General features: G+C 43.9%; 2 protein-coding genes across 2 annotated transcripts; one reads left to right on the plus strand and one right to left on the minus strand.

The window, feature by feature from the left end:
- The first annotated feature begins 2902 nt into the window (after window positions 1-2902).
- On the plus strand, window positions 2903-10364 carry LOC118097286 (NXPE family member 2-like). Its single transcript, XM_035140021.2, has 4 exons — window positions 2903-3576; window positions 5363-5424; window positions 7197-7415; window positions 9802-10364. The coding sequence occupies exons 1-4, from the start codon at window positions 2903-2905 to the stop codon at window positions 10335-10337; spliced, it is 1491 nt and encodes a 496-aa protein (XP_034995912.1). The 3' UTR covers window positions 10338-10364.
- A 3565-nt stretch (window positions 10365-13929) lies between these two features.
- Window positions 13930-21289, minus strand: LOC118097205 (nicotinamide N-methyltransferase). Its single transcript, XM_035139932.2, has 3 exons — window positions 21122-21289; window positions 17297-17504; window positions 13930-15521 (listed from the first exon to the last, which is right to left on the minus strand). The coding sequence occupies exons 1-3, from the start codon at window positions 21276-21278 to the stop codon at window positions 15092-15094; spliced, it is 795 nt and encodes a 264-aa protein (XP_034995823.1). The 5' UTR covers window positions 21279-21289; the 3' UTR covers window positions 13930-15091.
- Window positions 21290-26968: the final 5679 nt, after the last annotated feature.

Consider the following 26968-nt stretch of genomic DNA (forward strand, 5'->3'; position numbering starts at 1 on the left):
TCCTTGAGATAAAACATCAGAGGTTGGAGGTGAGGTCAGGTGGTTGGCAGCAGTTTTGATGAAAAAGAGGGCACCCTGCACCCGTTATGAGAGAAAGAGAGACAGCAACAGAAGCAGTTTTGATCAAGGAAATGATAGACCCAGAAAGAGGGCTAGCTAGGAGTTTGAAAGTGGTCTCCACCTGTGTTATTCATATATTTGTAAAAAAGCAAGGTTTGTTTGTTTGCTTGCTTGTTTTTAAGGACCAAGCGCTCAACTGTTCTCCAAAGGAAGCCACCTGCTGGTAATCTCTACCCTGGAACTATATCAACATGATTATTATTTTATTTTTATTATTTTACTTACTTACTTTCAATATATAACCTGGGAATTCTTACAACTTGGAGAAGTAGGGAGTGCATATCCATCCATTCAAGACTCAGGTGGAGGTCTTCATATCTGAAAACCAGCAGTATTTTCAGTTATTAAAAGGTTTATTTGCATTATAGAAATGCACATCCTAATAAAAAGACCAGTATGGGTGCAACGGAGTAGAGGAGAGAGAGAGAGAGAGAGAGAGAGAGAGAGAGAGAGAGAGAGAGAGAGAGAGAGAGAGAGAGAGACTACTACTCTTCTAATGAATTTCTGATGTCAATACATACAGGCTACTGGGCCAACTGAATTTTCAGTGAGTTTTTAAAACGTGCATTCCAGAATACAGTAGTCTGTTGGAAAGTATTACTACTCTCCCCTTGCCTTTGTTTGCAACAGGTTTGAAACCAAAGGTGGTGAAAAGAAATTTCTCTGTGCCTTTTGACAGAGGTACGAGGAATATATTTGGTTTGTACCATGACCTCAACAGCCTTCCTGGCTCTTGTGCTTGGAGTCAGTTTCTTCTTCATCTACACTGTCCACATCTACAAAACTGATACCCAGGTAGAGTGTCTTACCTTATTCAATAACGCAAACTAATTCATAAAGATTATATATATATATATATATATATATATATATATATATATATATATATATGGTGTATGTTCATATACCTGAAGGAGTGTCTCCACCCCCATCGTTCAGCCCGGACACTGAGGTCCAGCTCCGAGGGCCTTCTAGTGGTTCCCTCACTGCGAGAAATGAGATTACAGGGAACCAGGCAGTGGGCCTTCTCGGTAGTGGCGCCTGCCCTGTAGAACTACCTCCCATCAGATGTCAAGGAAATAAACACCTATCTAACTTTTAGAAGACATCTGAAGGCAGCCCTGTTTAGGGAAGTTTTTAGTATGTGATGTTTTATCGTATTTTTAATATTCTGTTGCAGGCCACCCACAGTGGCTGGGGAAACCCAGCCAGATGGGCGGGGTATAAATAAGAAATTATTATTGCTATTATTATTATTATTATTATTATTATTATTATTATTATTATTAAGACTTTTAGTTAATTAGCACCTGATGGCCCTGAAATACAACATGGATTGGACTCTGGTGATCATTTAAAAATAGAAGTAAATAGTTTGGCTCTTGTGATGTGACACTTTGCATAATGGAATTTTAAATGCAACATTCACGTTGAATAAATGTTTCTCCATTTTCCATGAAACCTTTTATTGCAGCTTTTCCCTCTGTGGAAGAACATTGTTTTTTAAACCTGTGTCCACTTTCAACCAACTGTGGGCAACTGCATGGCTGTGGAGGCCGCAAATGTGGAGTTGGGGGTTGAAGTCACTTGCCTTTCCCAAATTATTTGACCCTGGCACCTGCTGCTATTCAGAGATATGCTTCCACATGGAGGTTTTGCTTGGGAATTGTGCCTTACTACTGCTGTGTTTTCTCCTTGTGAACACTTGTGATTCTTTCTTTCTCATTGCATGTTCCAGATTCTCATCTTCAGAGGTCTCACGATGAGCCATGTATTAACAAATCAGATCAATCACTTTGCTGGAGACATTGGTGAGGCCTTTTTCAGTTCTCATATCTATTCCCTACCAGCTCTTTCCCTGCTCCCTCCCCCTCCCCACTTCCATTCCCTTTTGTGTCCCTTATGTCCCGTATGTCGTTGGAGGCTGGCCGCTGCTGGGGCTTGTCAAAGGCGAAGCTGAGCCTGGCCTTCACACAGCTTCACAACTGTGTGGGGTGGAACGCTCTCTTCCTCCTCACATACTAGAACGAGAACGATGGAGAAGTGAAGCATTATCTCAACCTGGAAGATGCAGGTGGAACCAGCAGGGAAATCTTCCCAGGTTATAACCCAGTACTGAGTCAGGGAAGCAAAATCCTTACAGGAACAGGTATTGGGGGAATAGTACAGGCAGATGCATATCATACCAGGGAAATATACTAGGGGCCTAAGAGCTCGCCCACATTTCTGCTTGTCCGTGCCTAGAAAGCACAGGGGTCTGGACAACTTTCCACTTGTCCCATTTCTTTCCAGGTAAAACCTGCTATTTCATGTTCAATCGGAGCAAACACTGATCTGAAGGAAACCCAAATTGCTGTTTGATCTGGTTGAGCACTAAAGAGCATATTTCGCCTGAGGAAGTGTGGACAAACCTCCAAAAACACAAGCTTTTGCTATTCTGAGAGCAATCATACATTGACAGCATGGAGGCAGAGGGGGAAGAGAATCTAGAACATGAAGGATGCTATATAAATCTTTTAAATTGATATTTGTAAGCCTTTATAGGATTTTCCCGGCCGATTTGCCAGTAGGGGTTTGATTAAAACAAAGCATATTACTGTTTTTTTTAAAATGCAACTGATTTTCTTCCCATGCTTCCTAGACTTTTATGAACGAATCCCATATTTTCATAGCATTCAGGTTACTTGTAATCATTTTATTATTATTATTATTAATTTGAAAGTATTTTGACTCTTTAAACAAAAAATCTTCCATCAAAGAAAGCAGGAACAGAATTTGGCCCATGAAAGGCGACATCCTGATGAATATGAGGACAGAGTGGGGAAAGAAAGACAAAGAAACAAAAGACATTGTGAGAAAGCTGAACCAGTTGATGCCCAGAGTCACTTTCACAGATATAATGACCACCACAAGTGCCAGGAACAGCAAGGCCACCATATTAAACCCAAAGGGTTCTTACTGCGTTGGAGACCCCTTGATGGTTCGGCTAGATTTGTACAACTACTTGGGGGAGAGAAAGAAGTACGGAGGAGACTTCTTACGAGTGAGGATCTACTCTTCAAGCCTTGGGGCTGGAGCTTCGGGGCACATCACAGACTATAGGAATGGGACATACCTGGTCAATTTCACTTTATTTTGGGAGGGTGATGTCAAAGTGTCCATCTTGCTCATCCACCCCAGTGAAGGAGTTTCTGCACTGTGGGCTGCGAGGAAGAGAGGCTACGGCAAAATAGATTTCAGGGGCATGTTTCTGAACAGGACCTCACTCGTCTCCACTAAGTGTGGTTTTGTCAGAAGCACAACTGCAGATCTGTGTGAGTATCTGGATGAACGAGACCAGGAAGCCTTCTACTGTGTGAAACCCAAGAGAGTGCCGTGTGAAGCTCTTGTGAATCTTCAGTCTGTAGAAACACACAAATCCTACCTCACAGACTTGGAACGAAGACTTTTTAAGAGGTATTTCACTCTCCTGTCTCTTCTTAATGCAAACTAAGGCCAACTGTCAATGCATTTCATAACTCGCCGCCCTGGAGCAGGGTATTTTAAGAATTCTGCTGTTCATTCTGCAAATGTTTCATTTTGAGACAGTTTGGGTCTGTGTGTTTGCTCTCTGGAGCTCGTCGGCAGTCAGAAAGCCGTACAGAATCCCCAGGGTCAATGATGAGTAAGCGGGTGCAATGCGGTGTCTTTTAGAAGTATCTAAAAACAGGAGTTAGGGATATGAGTTAGGGGGATTCGACAAATTCATGGAGGAGAGGGCTATTGGTGGATACTAGCCATGGTGGAGATGCTCTGCCTCCACAGCTAGAGTCAGGAAGGCTGAATACCCATAGCTGCCAAGTTATCCCCTTTTTAAAGGGATTTTCCCTTATGCTGAATAGGCTTCCTCGCGAGAAAAGGGAAAACTTGGCAGCTATGTGAATACCTGTTGCTGGAAACCACAGGAGGGGAGAGAGCTCTTATGCTCATGTCCTGTTTGCAGGTTTTTGGTCAGATGCTGGGCTAGATGGGCCATTGGCCTGATCCAGCAGGCTTTTCTTTTGTTCCCACGTGTACGTGCCCCTTCTGGGGTTGTGCAGGCTGAAATGATTACAAATGGGTAAGCAGCTCCTCTCCCAAGACAGATCCACCTCCCAGGTTGGTTGCTCAAGACAATGATGAGGCAGGTTCCTCAAGATTATTGGAATCTGTTTGCAGTATTGAGGAAAAAGATGTGAAGATGGTTTCATCTGTTGGATCCAAGGCTTCTACATGCATCACAAAGGCTGTCTGTTACATAACCAGTTAAATACACATTCGTGTCGCAAAATATTGGCTTTCAACAGTTATGTGGGGCAAACAATTGCTTAATTTCCAGCTGATGGTTGGACCAGTTCCACAATAGAAGTGGTGTTGGTTGTGTGGGCACATCTTTACCCTGTATTCTCTGTTAACCATAGCTGCCAAGTTTTCCCTTTTCTCGCGAGGAAGCCTATTCAGCATAAGGGAATTTCCCTTTAAAAAAGGGAGAACTTGGCAGCTATGCTGTTAACTCGTGTCTTACTTAGTCTCTAAGATCCAGCCCCAGACAATCCTCAGAGCACCAATATAGGGCTTATCAACACTTACCTTTCTTCCTGCACTTCCTAGGCACAGATCTGTGCTTTATAGCTCTATGTCTGAGTGCTCTTTTCTTTGTTCCAGAGTTTCGCCCACAAAACTCACTCCTTAAAGCTGAAGCCCCAAAATCCAGCAATTTGGGGTTTTCTGTGGTTTGCCATTTGCTCCAATTCAGTGTTAAAGCATTTTTTTTTTGTAGGGGAAGCTCCAGAGCAAAAAAAGAAAGAAAGAAAACCACATTGCAACAATATAGAAGTCATACTTGTCACATTTAGAACTTACATTTATTTAAAATATTGATGTGCAGCATTCAGAAAGGCTTCCAATAAAAAGACAGAAAAACAATACAATACAATGCAGAATATTTTACAGGGGAAATGCAAGTAATAGAACAAATATTTCCCTTAAGCATTCATTGCACACAGAGTGAATTGAACCAAATTTATTTCTTTTTATTAGGTCCATTTTAATGTCTTTTTCTACTTGACCCAATAAAAACCTGACAATGTACAAAAGGCTTTGCAAAATCAGATTAAGATTCATCTTCCATTTACAGCAGCAATATGTTAGATGTGAGAATTTAGTGGAAAACATCGATGATGGAAAGATTCTGAATCTGCTTACTTCCTTTTTTCCTCTGAAGGAACAACGTTGGAGCTGAGATCCTGCATCCATTTGTGGGCATTCATGTTGTATCCTGTGGAAGTGAGTCAGACCTTCCGGTTCTCATTTCAATGTTTTGTTGGCACATATAATGAACTAGCTGACCCAGCCACGCCTTGCTGTCGGTTTAGAGAAATGTTGGAGGGTATGGACCCAGGTAGATGGGTGGTGTAATAATAATAAAAATAGTTCTCTCCCCCCACCTGGAAATATAAAGAAGTATAGAAATAATAATAACAGTAGTAATAGACTTCCCCCCCTGAAAATATAAAGCAGTATAGAAATAATAATAATAATAATAATAATAATAATAATAATAATAATAATGTTTTTCCAGCTGTCCAGCTGTGCCCCTCCTCCCTCCACTCATCCTCTGTTGTCCCTGGGGAGTGTTGGCCCCTCCCCCATGTATCTCCATACCTTGACCCCCACCCTTGGAGAAGGAACTGTCAGTTTCTGGGTTCTATTTCCCAGTATTTTCTTTTGTCTGAGCCCTCTGTTGTCCCCGGGGAGTGTTGTCCCCTCCCCCCGTATCTCTATACATTGGCCCCTGTGCACGCATTGTGAACATTTTTATATATTTAGATTAATTTTTTAAAAAATAAGAATATGAGAATAGTATATAGCCTGGGTTAAAAGGGGCATGACTGCCCTTACTTAAAATGGCCGCCGGGGGCCTCGCATGTGATACACGCCCGCTAATTTGAAAAGCAAAAGCCCCTCGCCATGCCCCCAAGTGCGTGTTAGGGGAAATGATGAATGACTGCCTAATGCTGCCAGGCATTTATTAATGCAGCCGCCAGGAGGCGAGGCCTAGTCTGTCAGCTTTGGCTTGGGCTCGTATTTAAATGTGAGCAGAGGCCTCCGCCCTATATCTCCATTTATTGGCCCTGGCCTGACTCTGTGGGTTGTCTGGTAATGGCCGCCTTGGTGTATTTAAATGCGAGCTGAGGCCTCCGCCCTGTATCTCCATTCCTTGGCCCCGGCCTGACTCTGTGGGTTGTCTGGTTAGCACCCAAAGAATCTGCGCACCTCTGATGAGCACACAGTGAATACTTATACTGTTCCAATACATTGTTACACGTGAGAAATGCTTGATCCTGATTACAATAGGTTACATACATGTGGCATTAGGCATAGACATAGGTATCAACAGAAAACCTTGGGGCTCAATTCCCAGAATCTTTTGGCCACTGTCCCTTCCCTCCTGGTCATTGCTTTATTGAAAATGGCAGGAAATCTCCAACCACAAAGTCTGAACAATTTATACCTTCCCCCTAAAAGTACGTACACACACTACCAGGAAATTTCCAAACACAAGTTCTGCACCAGCACTTTCAGGAAATGTGTAACCGCAAGGTCCCTTGCAAGTGGACAGTTTGACTTTTTCTTCTTGAAAGCACCTTGTGGACAGCAAAATGGGTTATGCTTAGTAGGTCATGCCGTTTGTAAGCATAATCTAACTGGGGAGAAGCCATCATTATGGACACATGGGCCAAGAGGGTTTCTCTTTCCCCTTCAAGGGCTCCAGGTGAGCCTCCCTGGGGAGAGCATTCCACAAGTGAGGAGCCCCCACAAAAAAGGCACGGTCTCTTGTTGCCTTCCTCTGGGCCACGGAGGATAATCACAGAGTCCAAGTTTATTCATATGGGAAGAGGTGGGCCTTGATATTCAAAGAGAACAACATCCCCCACCCACAAGGACCCCTGTCCCAAATTACAGAGCTGGTCAAATTGACTGATGGGGTTTCTAAAGCTCAAACAGAATCCTCCATACTATTTTCATCTGCTCATTTCTTCTTTTCCTTTTGGTAGGGAAGAAGACAATGGCTAACATGAACTGCAGAGTCGGGATGACTTCCCCGTCTCCCAGTGGCTTTGTTTGGCAGAACCAATGGCATCCTGCTTTCTGCAACGTGCTCAATGGCAGCACCTTGGATAATGTTTACTCTTGCTTACAGGGAAAGCAGGTTTTCCTCCTGGGAGACTCAACTGTGTGGCAATGGATCGAGTATCTCTCCAAAAGAGTGAGCAGTACGTTTTCCCATCCAGAGAAACCACAATGTAGTATTTGGCCTATTAACAGTATAAACTTCTATGTACCCAGAAACTTTTACAGTGATACCTCGGTTTGAGTATTTTCAGTTTAAGTACTCCGCGGACCTGTCTGGAATGGATTAATCCACTTTCCATTACTTTCAATGGGGAAGTTCGCTTCAGGTTAAGTACGCCTCAGGTTAAGTACGGACTTCCGGAAACAATTACACTCATACCTCGGGTTAAGTACGCTTCAGGTTGAGTACTCTGCGGACCCGTCTGGAACAGATTAATCCACTTTCCATTACTTTCAATGGGAAAGTTTGCTTCAGGTTAATTATGTTTCAGTTTAAGTACTCCGCGGACCATCTGGAACAGATTAATCCACTTTCCATTACTTTCAATGGGAAAGTACGCTTCAGGTTAAGTACAGACTTCCAGAACCAATTGTGTTTGTAAACCGAGGTACCACTGTATTATTTAATGATGATAATAATAATAATAATAATAATAATAATAATAATAATAATAATAATAATAATAATGTAGGAAGGCTTCTGTACAGCTTGATGTTGGCTATAAAGAGCCACCCGAACTGATCTGGTTGCAGTGAAAGCCTGATTAGAGACACTTTCCTTGGATGGCAGGAGGGTTTAGTGAAAGTTGAAAAGCTTTGTGAAATGAAGGGAATGTTGTCAGAGATCATTCTATTTGGTGGCTGAAGTGGTATGATTAGAAAGGATCCAGCACTGGTAGATAGATAAATGATAGATGATAGATAGATAGATAGATGATAGATAGATAGATAGATAGATAGATAGATAGATAGATAGATAGATAGATAGATAGTCTGATAGATAGATCAACCAATAGTAAAGTTAAAAGGTAAAGGACCCCTGGATTGTTAAGTCCAGTCAAATTCAACTATGGGGTGCAGCACTCATCTCCGCTTTCAGGCTGAGAGAAGTGGCATTTGTCCACAGATAACTTTTCCGGCTCATGTGGCCAGCATGACAAAATCTGCTTCTGGCACAACGGAACACTGTGGTGAGTACTGGAGTGCACAAAAACCGCATTTACCTTCCCGTCACAGCAGTGCCTATCTATCTACTTGTGTTAGTATGCTTTTGAACTGCTAGGCTGGCAGGAGCTGGGGCAGAGCAACGGGAGCTTACCCTATCGTGGGGATTCGAACTGCCAACCTTCCGATCAGCAAGCCCAAGAGGCTCAGTGGTTTAGAGCACAGTGCCACCCACATCCCTAGATAGATAGATAGATAGATAGATAGAGATGTAGAGACAACTGTGCTTGTTGTGCATTCACTCATTTAGGTTATGTAAAGAGCAAGGAACCTTTCTGGGGGACTTGTGTATGGGAGAGCAGCAAGTTTTGCCTAAGAAAGTGAGCCAGGCTTGCTGCAGATGGAAGTTTTTGGCTGTTTCTCTATTAAACAAGCAACATCTTTGTTCAGTAAGTTTTCCTCGCAAAAAGTAGGAGGAGTGGGGGGACCCCAAGTCTGCAAAGGTGGTTTTATTAGGTGCAATATATTTCTCATTGTAAAAGTGGAGCAACTTTTAAAACAACAACAACAACAACAAAAACAGATCCACCTGTGTTTGTCAAGAAGACCTTTATTTAGACGAAGGTCTATGCAAATGGAATATGAGGCTACATAGTGAGCATTGACAAAGAAGTTTGTGTTTCATAGCTTCGGACCAATACAGTGGAACCTCGGTTTATGAACACCTCGGTTTATGAATTTTCGGTTTACGAACGCCGCGGACCCATCTGGAACGGATTAATTCACTTTCCATTACTTTCAATGGGAAAGTTTGCTTCAGTTTATGAACGCTTCAGTTTATGAACAGACTTCTGGAACCAATTACACCCGTGCTTCGGGTTAAGTACGCTTCAGGTTGAGTACTCCGCGGACCCGCCTGGAACGGATTAATCCACTTTCCATTACTTTCAATGGGAAAGTTTGCTTCAGTTTATGAACGCTTCAGTTTAAGTACTCCACGGACCGCCTGGAACAGATTAATCCACTTTCCATTACTTTCAATGGGAAAGTTCGCTTCAGTTTATGAACGCTTCAGTTTATGAACAGACTTCCGGAACCAATTGTGTTCATAAACTGAGGTACCACTGTATACAGTATATGCAAATTATTTTCACTTGATATCAGTTTTGGTTTTTCAATTCCTGGTCTCCTGATTATCCTTTAGTATTTTATTCAGAACTTTGTACAAGGTATTTAACTGGCTTGTCCTGTTCCTTTTCCACTTCTGTTTTGCCCCACTAGAAATAGCCCAGTGATCTGGCAGAGGATTTTACATATATATATATGTAACTCGTCTTTATTTTGCATCTGTTCCCATATTAGCGCTTTCGTACCTTGATACCCAAGGACAGAGAATAATCCAGAGTTCTGTCGTTGTGGACATGACCAAAAACATTACAATCCATTGGAGAAGGCATGGCCATCCGTTTATCTCTTTCCGTATGTACTCATTGAAATCCCACACTTACATTGCTCGAGTAATTGACATGGTGGAAGGTGACAGAGACACGGTGGTTGCCATCTCCTTGGGCCAGCACTTCCGCCCCTTCCCCATTGAGCTCTTCATTCGAAGGATGATTAACATCCGGGGAGCCATCCAGCGCCTTCTCCTGAGGAGCCCAGATACAAAGGTCATCATCAAAGCAGAGAACACCCGGGAGATGTCAATAGACCAGGAGCGATTTGGGGACTTCCACGGCTATACCCAATACCTTGCAACAAAGGATATTTTCCGGCATCTTCATGTTGGTTTCATTGATGCCTGGGACATGGCAATTGCCTACAAAGCTCACCAGGTTCACCCTCCAGAAGACGTGGTCTGGAATCAAATTGTTATGTTTCTAACTCATATATGTTAACACACTAAAGCACAGCTAGTGCGCAAACTTTAATTAAACAGAGCAGCATATTTTGGATCAGCGAGTATGTTTGTTTAATGCACTAGACCCCTTGTCAAATGTTGCATTTGCAGGATTTTGTCCCATTGGGTTCCCATAAGAATCCCAGAAGAGCCTGTGCTGAGGGTCAATCTAGTATCACCTAAACTTGCTTGTAAACTTAATCCAATCCTCATGAAAAATTCCAGCCCCACCCCCAGCAACAACAAAAACAGAAAGAGAAATTCAAAAAAGAGAGAAAAACTCAGTTCCCCTGAGTTCCTACTCAAAAACAAACAAAACAACCAGTGATGTAATATGATCGTATCATGGCGTAGCACTTAGTAAACTGGTCGTTGCATTCTGTACCAAGGGCGGCATCAGATAATGAACTGCTGTTGCTACGCTATCATGATACAGCAACAATTTGTGTGAAAGATTCTTGCATTGTAGGGGATTGGACTAGAATTAGATGACCCCCGTGGTCCTTTCCAACTCTACAATCCTAGGATTCTGTGAATACATGATCACCTCCTAAGCTCCAAAAATCATTTTGGTGTCCTGCTTCATCCAGATGACACACGAAAGGACAGGAAAAGAAAACAGTAGGGTTGCAATCTTTTGTCTAGGAGCATCTAACTGTGGCTTTCCAGGTGTCCTTAGTTTCTTAACTCCCATCAGCCCCTGCCAGCGCAGCCAAGCACCAGGAGGTAATGGGAACTGTAGTCTAACATTACCTGGAATTACCTGGGGTTTAATAGCCCATCTTAAGGTCAAAGAATGCAAATCTCATTTACTTATTTCACAAAATTTCTACACCAATTGATTTTTTTAAAACACCAACAACTCAAAGTTTACAAGAAAATAAAGAAAAGGTTGCAACTGTACTTTAAAACATACAAAGATTGTGATCTGCCCTATGCCAGTGATAGCAGAAATGTCACCCACATGATGCCCCTTTCCCATTTGCAAAGGGGATACATTTTATATCCATATATAATGGATTAACCACGTACACCTGATTCCCTACTCCCCCTTTTTCTGAAATGTGTTTAACAGCTGACCCCATGTCTTAAATCTAGCAGCACCCATGTAGAGCCGGAACTAATAGTCAATATCCCATAGACAACACACTGAAACTGTCCCCTTGCCCAACAGTACAGACAACGCGCTGTGATCTCTGGGTCCAGGTTTTGAATGAAAAGTCCATCAATCCACCTTTCATGTGGTAAAACCAAAAGTCACTGGGAATTGAGAGGAAAGCTCTGTGAGATGTCCTAAAATAATTATTTAATTCCTGTGTTTGCTTAATTTGTATCCTGCCTTTGCTCCCAAAGGAGCAAGCCATTAGAGTTCATTAGCATTCTAGAGGGTGTAGCCCAAGCTGGTGTATTGTCCTAGCCAAAAAATAAATAAAAAATCAACAAATAATTCTGTGGCATCTTGAAGATGAGCCAAGTGACATCTTTTGGTGGTTCTGAGCTATCAGATGCCATCTGATTAAGAAACAAAACTAGTACTTTTCCCTAAAGTCCGAGGCCAAATGGGGGAACCAATGCAGAGATAACAAAGAGTGTTGGGTGATGAGCAGAGTGCAAATCCATACAGAATCAAATGAAAAGTAACACAGGTCCTCATTGAGGACCCACTGATGCTTAATAGAAAATACACAGTGGAGAATGTAAATCAAATATTAGAGTGGGGCAATTTGTTTTCTGCACTGAGTTAGCAAATCTGAGGATTGATTGAAGCCAAGTCCTTTATTTGTTCCATTATCACAAACAAAGGAGAACAGAGATTTTAGGTCCTAGGATCATCATTGCAACATTCTCTTACTGGTTAGTGATTTATTGCTTATTCCCAATGTTGAATGCAATGTCTTCGGTCTTCTATTGGGCTCACTAAATTTTATTCTTTGATAGATTTAGAAAAAAAGAAAGACACATTTTAGAAAGGGGCAGGATTAGACGCAGATGCACAATGCATTAAAAATAATAATTCAAGGCTCCATGTGCTCCGCTTCCCCTTTCTTTCTGCTCAGGGTGGTCCTGCCCTCTGCCTGCACCTCAGAGCCAGCATGTCACACAGGGCTGGGCCTTGGCAGTGCCAGCCTCTCTTCCTCCTTGCCCGTTCTTTAGCAGCCGCTATGAGCTGCCCAAGGGAGGAGACTGGGAGCGGCAACTATGGAGAGGTAACAGGGTGCTCCTTCACAGAAGCCACCATCCCCATTGTCGTCGCTTGGGACAAGGGCTGACTTCTCCTCTTCTCTGAGCTCAGTGGCGGCAGCGCTGGCAGAAGAAATGGGGACATTCCAGAATCAAATCAGAAACTGGGATGGCTTTCGAAATTCTGGGACTGTCCCTAGAAAATCGGGACACTTGGAGGGTATGCAGTTGCCCCAGGCGTCGGAGGGCTCAGCTGGCTAGGGTGTCCCACTAGGGGCCTGCCGGACCTAGGCTGTCGTGCCAAGAACAGGACTCCCACCTGGGCCTCAGACAAGCTCTGCATGAGCTTGGCTGATAGTAACTGCACCCCCCCCCCCAGATTCCAAGCTTTTCTGGATAGGTTATAACTCTAAATCCCTGCATAGGATGTGGCTTGAAAGTACAGTCATCTTTCCATAAATCTTTAATGACAACTTGGTTTGAAAGAGTGGCAAATTAAGTGCACAAATCATTGCTCCAGCAACGGTGTGGCGCCAACAGAAAGACTGCGTAGTCCGCTGGTCCTAAAGGGGTTCTGCCTTTGTCTGTAGGCACTGGCTCTGTCACAGGTTTGATTTTTTTTTTCTGCCCGCTGTCCCTGGAGGTGGGGCAGGAGGTGGTAAGAAGATGCACTTCTGCTGGAGTGGTCATGTACCCTCCTTTATTCCCCTCTTTGAAGGGGGAATTATCCTCTATTTTAGGGTTGCCATACATACAGAATTTCCCAGGCATAGGCAGAATACGACAGTCAGAAACAGCGTACGGGCAAAAATCGCCGAAATGTCCAGGAAAATCTGGACGTATGGCAACCCATGTCGGAAGTGTAGATTTTGGCAAATTTTATTAAAAATAGCTCAAAAACATTTTTTAAAATAGAAAGCTCAACTAAAAAGCAAACTAAAAAAAGATATTTCAGTAATGTTTATTTGAATACAGTCTCTGTCCTTTTTATTTGTTAAAACCTTATACCTAAAGAGTTAAATAATTTCTTATTACAAAGATTTATGTTAACTTTTACATTCCAGCTGATGATGAATCTTCGAAACAGGGCCTTGTCCTGATGTTGATATTTACTGGAAGTTATCCTGAATAAAACTTTGTGAAGATTTTTTGAAATTATCCTTTCTGGCCCGAGTTCTTGTATTTTTTCGTTTACTTCTGGACTTTACCAAGAACTCCAATTTCTACTGAATATGTTACAGAGCATCTCTGGTACCAGAACAATTGTGTGGTCATCAAAGGAGCTGGGATCCTCACCCACCAACATCATTTTATTATTATACACACACACACACACACACACACACACACACACACACACACACTATATTCAGCAGAGAATTGTGTCCCTTTGTTGCTCACTGCCACCCTTTGCAAACAGAATTTTATTCCCATGAAGGAGAAAAGCATGTTTTCTTTGAAGAATAGCTATGATGATAAACACGATAATGAAGTCTATGCAGAGGACTGGATAAACTACTTGGAGGTGTTAAAAATACACTGTAAAGTAGAGCTACCAAAGTTCAGTCGAGTGACGGTCTTTCCTTATTGGATAAATTGGGGGTGCAAAAACAGCATTCTGATAGTGTAGGATTCAGGCTGTTGGACAATCTTAAGAGAAGGATTGCCACATTTTAAGAAAGACAAGATTTTAGTTCCTTCAATAGTAGCATGGATAATAAGCACTATGCTTATCACAGTGATGGGAGGATGGAAATACTATATATTCTCCTGCTTCAGAACCATTAAATGAACAGAAGTCTTGACCTGCATGGAATATGGTTTCTCTAAGTCTGACACCATCTTTGTGAGGATCAAGAGCAGGCCTTTAGATTCTACAGGAATCAAATTTTAACAGTGTACAGTTCTTTTGAAGAGCATGGTCCAGGGGGCTTCTGCCAGTGGCTCTCCTACTCAGATGTGGGCCCTCAGCAGATACATGATCATGTGACACCAGCCCTTGAAGTTGTTAATTTATTATTATTATTATTACTATAATAGGACGTTATAAGATAAAGCAGGCATCCCCAAACTTCGGCCCTCCAGATGTTTTGGACTACAATCCCCATCATCCCTGACCACTGGTCCTCTTAGCTAGGGATCATGGGAGTTGTAGGCAAAACATCTGGAGGGCCGCAGTTTGGGGATGCCTAAGATAAAGTAATGATATGTTGTTACAGCTGGAAACAAAATTTCTTTATATTTTCCCTTGTATAAAAATGATTAAAAACTTTAGCTTCGCTTCAAAATGCGAGTTTTCGGCCTTTTTTTAGTATATTTCAAACAGATCTCAATTTACCAAGCTAAACATCAACCAATCATAAAAATAATTGCAGATTTGGATTCCTCATGTGCAATAACATATTTTTAGAACCCCTCATTGAGCAAATTAAAAAAAAATCGTCCTTAAATGGCACGCCCTAATAGGATATCCCTATTTTCACTGGAAACACTGACCTGCATGTGTGGGCCCGGTCTGGACATTGTAAGATTATTGCTTTCCTTTGGGCTCCTGTCATTTCCCACAAGCACCTACACCTTGATACGTTTCTGGGCAACTAGGAAATAGATGTCCTTGGCATCACAATGTGTTGGTGGATAGCTATTTTTGGTCCCTTCAGACCATAAGATATCAAAGCCTGCCTCTGTCACTGCGCTGTCTACAGTTTCCTGCTCAAGGTAAAGGCAGAAGAATGGGTGCTGGCCAACCATGTAGACGTTTCCTCTGAGAGCTACCAGGAGCACGAGGTGCCCTCCGGGCTTTACAAGGGAGCCGATGTTCCTCAAGGCAGCACGGTAGGCAGTCAGGTCTTTGCACGCAACATCCAGGCAAAATGCAGAAGTCAGGCAGCTGACTTGGGCCACCACCAGCGGAGCCAGAGGGTTGACTTGGGTCACGTCACATTTCAGCACTCGCCGGACGGTGCTTCGTACCTTCTCTTCCTTTTCTACCCATTTCTCTCTGGGGAAGAGCAAAGGTGGGAAAGAGCAGGAAACACTGAGCATGCAAACCTCCTTTGCTGGCAAGCCAGCAACCTCATCCCCCGGCAGGAGCATGCATAATAAAGCAACTTGTTTATTGAAATATTCAGCTACCGCTTCCCCAGTTGCTCAAAAGTGGATTACGGAGCTGGAAGGGGTGTGAAAAGTGCTTTGCTTCTGGTGGTGGACGGCACGTGCCTTAATTTTGTTGCACTGGCCAAATTGGCTTGGCAGGCTTTTTGCAGCAGTATGAAACCTGCCAGCCTTGTTTAGAGGTGAAATGGGGATGGGTGTGTACAGGCCAGCTGCCAAATTCTGGTCCCATCCTAGGTCATGGCCATATTTCTGTTATAACCAATCATAGCTGCCAAGTTTTCCCTTTTCTCATGAGGAAGCCTATTCAGCATAAGGGGATTTCCCTTTAAAAAGGGGAGAACTTGGCAGCTATGTAACCAATATGCATTCTAAAAACAGCAGCAGAAGGTTCTTGCAGCACCTTTAACACAATCCTTATCAGGCCTACTCTGAAGTAAATCCTATTGAATTTAGCAGCTCTTACTGCGAGGCAGGGCCGGTGCGTCCATTAAGGCGAACTAGGCAGTTGCCTAGAGTGCCAAAATGGAGGGGGCGCTGGTGTGTCTCCCCGCTCGCAAATGCTCTCTCTGCCACCGCCACCACTACCTTCGCTCCTGTTGCTGCTTGCTGCTGCAGAGGCACCCCCCTGCAATGCCCTGCAGGGGGGCGCAGGGCCGCGACACACGACGGAGCCAGAAATGGGGGGGGGCCACGCTCAAACCAATCAATCGAAGCAGGCGGGGAGGCGGGGGGACCTGAGCGCGAGCGCGCCCAGTTGTTAGGCAGACGGGTTTTTAAAAAAGAAAAGGATAAAAGAGCATGAATCCTTCGGGGCGAGGTGGCGGAGGACACACTCCACACTCCAGGCCATAGCTGCCAAGTTATCCCTTTTTAAAAGGGAAATTCCCTTATGCTGAATAGGCTTCCTCGTGAGAAAAGGGAAAACTTGGCAGCTATGCTCCAGGCTCCTCCCCTCACGTGCCTCCTTGGCCAATCGCCGAGCGGGAAGGTGGGGGGGGGCGCCAGAAGTTGATCTCGCCTAGGGTGCAAAAAACCCTAGCACCGGCCCTGCTGCGAGGTTATTGTTGCAGCCTAAGAGACTTAAAGAGAGTAAGTCCAATTCATGGAGATGCATGGAGATTATGTGTTTGTTAGGACAAGCTATTTAAAGCAATTGACAAATACCTCCCTTTCTGTAGTATTCCCAAGTGTAGGTCCCTGAATGGTCACTCTGATCAGAAACAAGAATGTTGTGCTGTGCCCCTCTGCAAATGTTGTTACTTAGTATAAACTTGTGGAGAAACTATAGCTGAAATGTCCAGATCTATCGAGGATGCTGCAAAAGAGAGTTCCCTGCATTGGCAAGAGGTTGCACTAGATGATGGGTAGGCAAACTAAGGCCCGGGGCCCAGATCCAGCCTGGGAATCAGCATGTTTTTACATGAGTAGAATGAGTCCTTTTATTTAAAATGCATCTCTGGGTTATTTGTGGGGCATAGGAATTTGGTCATTTTTTCCTCCCAAAATATAGTCCGTCCCCCACTCCCCCCAACGTCTGAGGGACCGTGGACCGGCCCCCTGCTGAAAAAGTTTGCTGACCCCTGCACTAGATTGAAGTACTTTCAAACTGTAGGATTCCATGAGTTTATTAATAATGAACGGAAGTTAAAAGCCCAGTACCTGTCTCCCTCCAGCTCACACACATATTTCAGAGCCTGGCTCCAATCGAAAGCTTCTGGGTCCTTCTTCAACCACCTCTTAATCTCATTCCTGTTCTGGTCAGTGTAATCTGTGGCAATGATCTCTCGGAAGGACCCGCAGGAAGAGAGAAATTGGTAGATAGTGGGCCCGCTTCCAATATCAATCAGAGTGTCTCCTTTAATGCCATCTGCATTTGAAAATGATAGTGAGGTTGCTACTACTTGCGCACGCACGTACAACACACACACACACACACAATTCCTCATATTGGCCACATTTTGTCTGCCCTCATTCAGATGATGATGGCATCTTTTGCACAGGGGGACAAATTGAAGTGGCAGTAGACTTATTTGCTCATGGGGTCTGAATCATAAGACGCATGCTCTTCCATGATGCAAAGTTCCTGGATAATAATAATAATAATAAAGCTTGGTATGCCTATCTATCCAACTGCATGCACTAAAATATCCTCCTCCTTCTCATTAACAATACTAATTAATTTATATAGCACCACCACTGTGCAGAGGGCATTATAGAATGCAACAGGGAGCTTACAGGCTCAAAGGAGACAATGTATACCATTCCATATTTTTCTCCTTTCCTATCAAAGCAGCTGAGTGACTCAGAGGCCATTGGTCTTCAAAGATACACAGGGTTCAACGGGTACTCCTCCCACCCAACAGTTATGCTGTGGCCAGGAAGACAATTACAGTTTTTTCCAGTGCTACGGAATATCCTACTGCAAGCCGGAATGACTGCTCTGATTTGATCAGCCAGGTGGCGCTGTGGGTTAAACCACAGACTCTAGGGCTTGCTGATCAGAAGGTTGGCGGTTCGAATCCCTGCAACGGGGTGAGCTCCCGTTGCTCGGTCCCAGCTCCTGCCCACCTAGCAGTTCGAAAGCACATCAAAGTGCAAGTAGATAAATAGGGACCGCTCCAGCGGGAAGGTAAACGGCGTTTCCGTGCGCTGCTCTGGTTCGCCAGAAGCAGCTTTGTCATGCTGGCCACATGACCCGGAAGCTGTCTGCAGACAAACGCCGGCTCCCTCGGCCTATAGAGCAAGATGAGTGTCGCAACCCCACAGTCGGACACGACTGGACCTTTACCTTTTACCTGCCGTACACTTATTCATGAAATGTCACACCTTTTCGGGTCAGTGGTCAATACAGTTTTCCCTGGAAGGAGAAACCTTTGCCTTCCAGATGTTACTGGATTGCAACTCCCATCGCCCCTGCCTATTGGGCATGCTGGCTGCGAGGAGTGCACAACCATGGAGGCTACAGGTTGCCCAGCAATGGCCAACAGTGATCAGACACAAAAGGACAATTGGGATTTTTTTAGGGCAGCTTCTCATGCAGAAGGCTGAGCAAGGTGCATCCATCTCACACGTTTTCCTAGCAATTTCCCCAAATAGAATGCATCTTTGCCAACACATGGATTTTTATGCATGCTTTGATTAAGCTGGGGGTTTTTTTTATAAAAAAAAGCTAATGCTTTTCTTCCTCATCTCTCTCTCTCTCTCTCTTGAAATCATTATACTATACCGTAATTTGAACAGTATCACAGTCCATTTCACTGCAGTGGGAATGCTGTGGTCAGATGACCAGCTCAGTCTGCTGCCTAGAAGCTCTCTTTTCTTAGGGTTCTGCATCTTTAAGGAAAATCTGAACGGGACAGAGGATGTCCAGATGGCGGATCGTTTCTCTGGCACTCCTTCATGTGAGGGCTGTCCTTTGCAAAGCTGGACACACAGCCACTCTATGAACTGAACTATTCCAGCTGGCTGTGGAAAATTTGATCAAGGGAGTGATTGTTTGGATCAAAACAAAATTCCTGACCCGGCTAGATAGGGGCTTGGGGACCTGGCAAAGGGGAATTGAGTCCTCTTGGCCTCTTGCCCAGTGAAATGACTAATGGGGCTGAGAAGTGGCCCACTGACCCATTGTCCTTGGGACCAAATCTCTTTCCCTACAACAAATGCTCCAGGGATAAAGGGCAGCTGAGCCCACTGCTGCCTCCCACCATGATTCTTGTGGGAAAGGGATGACCCCTGCAAATTTTGCAAAAGGTGGACACACTTGTAAAAAAAAGGAATATTAATTGGAAGCATTCTCTCCATCATGAACGACAAATTGACAACGTTCAGCCAGCCCACCAGTGCTATAAAGCACACTATGGGGTACTCACATGGGCGTAACCCAGCATAGGGCAGGAGGGGGCAGCTGCCCCTGTCTAGAGAAGCAAAAAAAGGGGGGAAGCTCCTGCGCAGCAAAAAAACCAGCCGGCAGCGGAGAGCGGAGTTGCAGTGTTCATCCTCAGTGTGGACCATTCCCTGGGACAGGGAAGGATTGCTGGGTCACCTCTGTTGTTTTTTGCATCATAAAGGTTCCCTCTGAGTCCCTTTCTAGCCAGCAGCTAAATCACTCTAATCCTAGTTACATTGTTTTGCTTTTGTTATTGTTGCTTGATTATTTTACTCTCATAGCTGCTAGTTTATGCTCGCCTTGCATAAAGAGTAAATAATGCTCTATAATAATCAGTAGTAGTAATAGTAGTAGTAGTATAATAGTAATAGTAATAGTAATAGTAATAGTAATAGTAGTAGTATAATAATAATAATAATAATAATAATAATAATGATAATAATAAATATTTAATATAGAAAATAAATAAATAAAATTCTATCAATGATAAATTATATTCTTCAAATCTCAAGTAAATTGTCGAGATTACTAAATGACCTTTGGCCTAATTACTTAACCTAATCTTAGAGCTGTACCACAGTGAAGGTAGCCTGCTTTGCATGCAGAAGGTCCCTGGCATCTCTAGGTAGGATTGGGAATCTTTTTTATGAAACTTGTAGGTTCAATCCCCATATGGGAGAGCCGCATATTATTGCATTACAGGGGGTTGGACTAGATGACCACTAGGACCCTCGATTTCTGAGGTACTTTTCTGGGCAGAATAGTAGTGCTATTAACGCCAAGGTTGCAGGTTCTATCCCCATATAAGAAAGCTGCATATTATTGTGTTACAGGGGGTTGGACTAGATGACCCCCAGGGTCCCATCAAAACTTTGAGGTACTATTCCTGGGTTGACAGGATAATAGTGCTGATAACCCCTATGATGCAGGTTCAATCCCCATTTGGGCAAGCTGCATATTATTGGTTGGCCGGATAGTAGTGCTGATAAAGCCAAATTTTTGCAGGCCCAATCCCCATATGGGATGGGTGCATGTTCTTGCATTGCAGGGGGTGGGACTAGATGACCACCAGGAGCAGATGTAGCTTGGGGGTCGCTTAACACCACAATCTTCAACATTTTCTGAGGGAAAGAGGGGCACCCTACCATACTCTCCTCCAGTGAGAGTACTCCTTAATTTTCCTACATCTTTAAAAGATGTGGTTATTGAATTCAGTTTTGTTCCCAGTGAAGAGTTTGTGTAGCACAGTAGTCTGCTTTAACCAGTGTACATGGTAGCAGGACTGTATATGCATTACTATACCACACAACTGCCGGTTTGTTTAGTCCAGGTACGTAAAAAGACCGCACCAAACAAACCTCAACATTTTCTTCAAACCCAAGAAAAATGATATTAGTATAAGACATGTAATTAGAATAGAAATCTTAAAAAATTCAAGCAAATAATTGTAATAACTACCGTAATAAAACACTGCTATAATTATATATAATAAAAATTTTGTTTCATTCGCCTTTTCCGTGCTGAAATGTCACAACCTGGAAGACCATGGCTTGCCCCCCCCCCTAGATTTGTTGCTGGGTACGCCCATGGGTACTCACCCATTGTGAAAGTTTTGTGGAATTTTTGCAGATGAAAAGTTAGGGCACCATTTTCTTGGGAGCCATCTTCCTTGCCGAAGGAGTAGTATGTTTTTAAATAATCTTTTGGAGCAAAATGCTTCCCGTAAACATCTTTCCCAGTGAAGTCCCCCTCCATCCTCCCTCCAAGTCTACAATGCACACAAATGACCTTTCTTCCTTTCCATTCTCATTGATCCATCCTCCCACCCCACCCCAACATTTATCCCTGCCTATTCCTGGAATGAAATCTCTGTCCAGCTGTGGACTTCATCTGGGGAACATTTGGAATTATTAACTAGTGCTACTACTGCAGGGAGAAGCCTCTTGCAGGATGGGTAGGTTTGGTCTGTCAAATGTTATCTCAATAGATAATGCTGAATAAAGCTAGGAAATTTGTAAAAGTTGTTTACTTCTAAACTTCTAAACATCATTGGTTGAATGCATCAGTTCATCCATATAGATAGTATCAAATAGGAAATACCGCAGGGAGAAGCCTCTTGCAGGATGGGTAGGTTTGGTTTGTAAAATATTATCTCAATAGCTGATGCTTAAGGGACCAGGTGCCTCTTAAATATCCACATAATGTACGGTAGTTGCCAACTTTTCAGCTGGCTCTGCTCCCTTCTATTTAACAGCAGCCCAACCCAAAGATGTTAATGAAAAAGGAACTTCCGCTAGTGATATTCCCGCTGCTGGATAAGCTTAGCTAATTCGTTTCTGTTTAGGGGAACTGGCCTTAAAAGTACAGAAGCAGCACAAGGGGTTGGGGAGGTGCCTCCTCTCTCAGAATATGACAGCTACGTTCTTCTTGCCTCCTCTTTTTAAAGACTAGGATATAGGGGTGGGGAAGTGTTTTGTATAATAGAAAAGTCTTGGGCCTCTGCATTTTCCAAGTTTGTTCAAACAGGTACACAACAAAGAACTGGGGACGGACAGAGAGAAGCAGGGAGACAAAGTCCATTTCTACCTGGGACCTAACATTTTATCTCTGTCGAACATGGAGGCTGACATTCAGTGTGCTGGTATACACACCTGCTGTTTCATCAGTTGTGAAGGTGGACTCAGGGTACCTCCTGCAAGGGCCAAATTAAATGTGATGTTGAAACACCAGTCTTTGTATTTAATATGCAAGTCTTTACAAAAAAACGCAAATGGCATCAGCTGGGTGACGTGATATTTATTGGGATTGTGGCAGGCATTGGGGGGGGGGATTAACCCATTCCTCCTGTACTATGACCCTCAGGAAAATCCCATCCATTTTGCACAAGAGGGATTGGCACCAATGGGGTATATTCCTCAAAAGAAATGCAAGCTCCAGTAAAAAAAGGGGCGGTGCCTCAAACAAACAAACAAACAAAAACTCCTTGTATTAGTGCTGTCAAATTCCCAGTTCTGAATGTTTTCTTCCACTCTGTGCAGGCTTCTAAAGGTTATGCAATGTGACTCGTCTAAGCATCTATGCACACACAAGGAAAATGCACGGGTGTGCTGTAGTGCTTCGTGTGCAAATTATAACCACATACCACTGGGCAGTTCTGTGTTTTCCCCTTTAAAAGCCCTGGCATGGTTCATGGAAGCTTTGTGAAATCTCTGCCCAGGAGCCACTAGTAAGGGCTCATAGTCAAAAAATGAAGGGAAGATCTCGCACAATTGGACATTTAACTTTAGCCTTTGGACCAGGCCTTGAACTTCTGTTTTGAAATTCCTCTGTGATTTGAACTGTGGATTCAGGCATGCTGATGTGCCAGACAATTTGAAACTGAACAAAGCCGGCATTCAACAGCACACCAAAGCTCTTGGAAACTGGAGCGGGAAACGAAGACATCGAAAGGGCATATTTAGGGTTCCCAGATCTCCAGCTGGAGACTGGAGAGGCACCCTTCCTAACAACAGCTACATATGAAGACACTTCTAAGTGGTGTCAATTATCTCTAGGGTTAGTATTTTTATTTCCGTTTATTTCCTGTATTTTAATACCAGGAAAATCTCCGCATGGTTTACAAAAATATAACATTTAAAAAATATTCCAAACAATAAAACTTGGGAAAAACCTAGGATGTTGTGAATTTCAAAGCATGAATATTGGTGCAGCAAAGAATAGGGTGTTGCCTGAATGCCTTGGGCTAATGTACCAAAGGGCACGCGGGTGGCGCTGTGGGTTAAACCACTGAGCCTAGGGTTTGCCAATCAGAAGGTTGGCGGTTCGAATCCCCGCGACGGGGTGAGCTCCCGTTGCTCGGTCCCAGCTCCTGCCAAGCTAGCAGTTCAAAAGCACATCAAAGTGCAAGTAGATAAATAGGTACCGCTACAGCGGGGAGGTAAACGGCATTTCCGTGTGCTGCTCTGGTTCGCCAGAAGCGGCTTTGTCATGCTCACCCTGTCGTGGGGCCTCGAACCGCCGACCTTCCGATTGGCAAGTCCAAGCAGTGGTTTAAACTGGGGTGTGTGTGTGTGTGTGTCACATTCTGCCCTTGGGCCTGAGGTTCTGCAGAGATAAACCCTGAGCTAACCAAAAATCCTTTGTGATCCATGTTGAACTGAGCCTCTGTCCCACCATCCCTGCTGCCTGTAAATAAAACCATCAAACGTCAAAAAAGCAAAATAAAAATAAAAATCAGTAAAGCTGGCAAGAAATGTGTTTGTTAACCTCCCCTCTCTGGTTCAGATTATAGAAAGCAAAACGTAGCCAATTGTTGAGTCACTATTTCCAGAACCAGATTGTTTTTCAACTGTAACAGAGTTTTCATCTGCTTAGCAGGTTCTTGTATCCCCAGATGGAACCAGGCATAACATTTAGCAGATATATTGATCAGATTAATTAATTTACAATCCCAGCCTTCCTTTTTAATCATCTACCTTTTTAATCACCTGCTCTCCCATCCTGGAAGGGGGAAACCCATTTTGATTAATTATTGCAAAGGGCTGTTGCCAGGATACGGACTTTGCCCTACCCTTGTGGTTCCACTAAACTGATGTGACTGCACTCAAAGAGCCATTCCAACTTTGTTAGCATACTCGTGCCAACTGCAGCAACGACTGCATGCACAGAGTGGACCGGTGTGCCCCTCTCAAAGCAAACAATGGCCAGTGTTGGATCTCTGCACTCTCCCTCTGCTACCTACCAACTGCAGCACAGCAGTAGCCACATGTAATCCCTCCAGTGTTGAGCCCAATTCAGCCATGTCTACACCGAAAGGAGATGATTTAAAGTATTGTTGTGCACACCGCAATCTCCAAGCGACGAAAGAGTCAAGGACTTCCAGGGGTGTCCAAGGGTTTTATTTCCTTGGAATGAAGGGCAGTGCAGACTGTGGTGTCTTTAGGGTGTATGGTTTTAGTTACACATATATACAACCTGAGCCTGGGATGGAGGGGCTCACAGCACTAACACTCTAGCACAGAGGTTTTCAACCTTTTTGAGTCCACAGCTCTCTTAACTGACTACATTCTTTCTGCAACTCCCCTGTGGGGCTCAGGAGCCCAGTTATGTCACCCCTTGCCTGCAGAGCTGGCAGCCTCTCACCTTTGCGGGATTTGACATCTTTCCGCAGGGCCTGCAAAACAGAGCTGTTCCGCCAGGCCTTTGCTCTGGGCCCATTCTGACCCCCTTCTTTCCATGAAACCCTGTATGTAAGTCGCCCGCTTGGCCCTTTCTATCAGCCCATATGGGACCAGCACGGGTGACCGGGCCTGGCGAATATTTAATATTCCTACCTTCATGGCTGTGGTTTGTGGGTTGGCCACCTGCTTTTATTTTGATTTTACTGTGATTTTGAGCTATGTTTTAATCAATTGTTTGATTTTTGTGTTTTTAATGTATTATATATTTGGTGTATTATATATATAATGTATTATATATTTGGGACTCTTGATAGTCCCATGGACTGCAAGAAGATCAAACCTATCCATTCTGCTCACTGGAAGGACAGATCCTGAAGCTGAGGCTCCAATATTTTGGCCACCTCATGAGAAGAGAAGACTCCCTGGAAAAGACCCTGATGCTGGGGAAGATTGAGGGCACCAGGAGAAGGGGACGACAGAGGACGAGATGGTTGGACAGTGTTCTCGAAGCTACGAACATGAGTTTGACCAAGCTGCGGGAGGCTGTGCAAGACACGAGTGTCTGGCATGTTCTGGTCCATGGGGTCACGAAGAGTCGGACACGACTAAACAACAACAGCAGCAGCAGCAACAACAACAACAACAACAACAACAACAACAACAATATTTGGTGTTAGCCGCCCTGACCCCGAGGACGGGGTATAAATAAAAATTATTATTATTATTATTATTATTATTATTATTATTATTATTATTATTATTAAAACACCCTCCCTTGTGTAGTGTTTCCCCAATCTCCCCTCCCCTCCCCTCTCCTTGGGAGTCCTCCAGGCAGCTGCTGCTGCCGTCCCTGGTCTATGAGCTGCCCCCACCCCACCCTATCCCACTGCAAAGAGAGGTGCCTTCACTTGCAGAACTTATAGCCAGGGCTGCTGCAATAAACAGTTGGGAGACAGAGAAAGAAAAAGGCATCAGAGCAGGGAGAGGATAAAAGAGGGACAGAGGCCAGTGTCGCCCACGGTACCCCTGACCATCATTCAAGGCACCCCAGGGTGCCACGGCACACTGGTTGAAAGCCACTGATCTAGCAGATCTTGCCTCCCCCATTAGATTCCCAGGGAGATCCCCAAGCCACAGCTCTAGGTCCAGCACAATGCAAGACAAACCTCTGTCCTTCCAGCTTCCAGCCTGAGGCAAAACTCTTTTTCATTCACACATATTTCCCCCTTCATCTATTGTTCTCCCTCCTAGAATGATGTGATATCCAGCCAGAAAAGATGGGGGAAGGTCCATTCCTTTGTCTCCATGGCAACAGGGTACTCTTTGGACATGTGAATGGAAGTACTTAACTGGCCAGCTAAAGCCATTGTCTTACAAAGAAGCTGGTCTGACCACACCTATAACAGTATTTTGGTTTCTGCGGCTAGACATCTCCAGCTATGTGCACAAAATGGCAACTCTTGTGTGTGCTGTAATACTGAGCAGCAGGTGAAGAATACAATCAACGCGACCGAATCAGGTGTAGGCGATTAACTTTATAGGCATGTGGCAGTGCATGGCTTGGGAAGAAATGATACTTCACATGCAGAGGTGCACTTGAAATCTTGGTTTCCATCATCAGCCTTAAAACTTACATCTGGGCTACAATAAAAATGTGTTGCCAAACAAACTGAGAAGCCACAACATTCCTTCTAGGAAGTTGAGCAAGGATTGCCCAAGAGAGTGTCACAGGGTTATTATAGGCAAACTGGGACATTTCTCGGAAACATAAGTTTCTGAGAAATTCAAAGTTGTGAGATGAAAAAACTTACAGCTGCAAAGGAAACAGTGGGCGTTTGAGAGATCCTGAATGAGTTCTAATATGCAAAATTTGCAAGGCATCAGAGGCAATAGCTCAGTTGGTAGAGCACAAGAGTCTTAAATCTCAGGGTCGTGAGTTCAAGCCCCACGTTGCTGCACTGCAGGGAATTGGACTAGATCAGTGGTTCCCAACAGGTGGTCCGCGGACCCCCAGGGGTCCGCGAGCTATGCCAGAGGGGTCCGCAAGATGCTATTAGAATAAAAAATATATTAAATATATCTCGTATGATAACAGATTTTTTGTTTTGGCCGCTTCCTGCATGAGCAGAGTCTAGCGCAAAACTAGAATTAGTTAGAGGCAGTAGTTCTGCTGTATGCCGTTAGGTGGCGCTTTACAAACACTACTGTTTTGCAAAGAGGCAGCGCTCACATTCTACTAACGCTCATCTCCCCAAGATGCTTTGC

Source organism: Zootoca vivipara, chromosome 15 (assembly GCF_963506605.1).
Source record: "Zootoca vivipara chromosome 15, rZooViv1.1, whole genome shotgun sequence".
NCBI lineage: Eukaryota > Metazoa > Chordata > Lepidosauria > Squamata > Lacertidae > Zootoca > Zootoca vivipara.

What these genes read in the sequence shown, in the direction of transcription:
- LOC118097286 (XM_035140021.2), top strand. Translation starts at nt 2,903, where the DNA reads ATGAAAGGCGACATCCTGATGAATATGAGGACAGAGTGGGGAAAGAAA. An exon ending in GAACGAAGACTTTTTAAGAG is followed by an intron (nt 3,577 to 5,362) that starts GTATTTCACTCT and finishes TTTCCTCTGAAG; the next exon opens with GAACAACGTTGGAGCTGAGA. An exon ending in TCATGTTGTATCCTGTGGAA is followed by an intron (nt 5,425 to 7,196) that starts GTGAGTCAGACC and finishes TCCTTTTGGTAG; the next exon opens with GGAAGAAGACAATGGCTAAC.
- LOC118097205 (XM_035139932.2), bottom strand. Translation starts at nt 21,278, where the DNA reads ATGGAGGGGGACTTCACTGGGAAAGATGTTTACGGGAAGCATTTTGCT. An exon ending in CCACAAAACTTTCACAATGG is followed by an intron (nt 17,505 to 21,121) that starts GTGAGTACCCAT and finishes TTTCAAATGCAG; the next exon opens with ATGGCATTAAAGGAGACACT. An exon ending in TGTGAGCTGGAGGGAGACAG is followed by an intron (nt 15,522 to 17,296) that starts GTACTGGGCTTT and finishes GCTCTTCCCCAG; the next exon opens with AGAGAAATGGGTAGAAAAGG.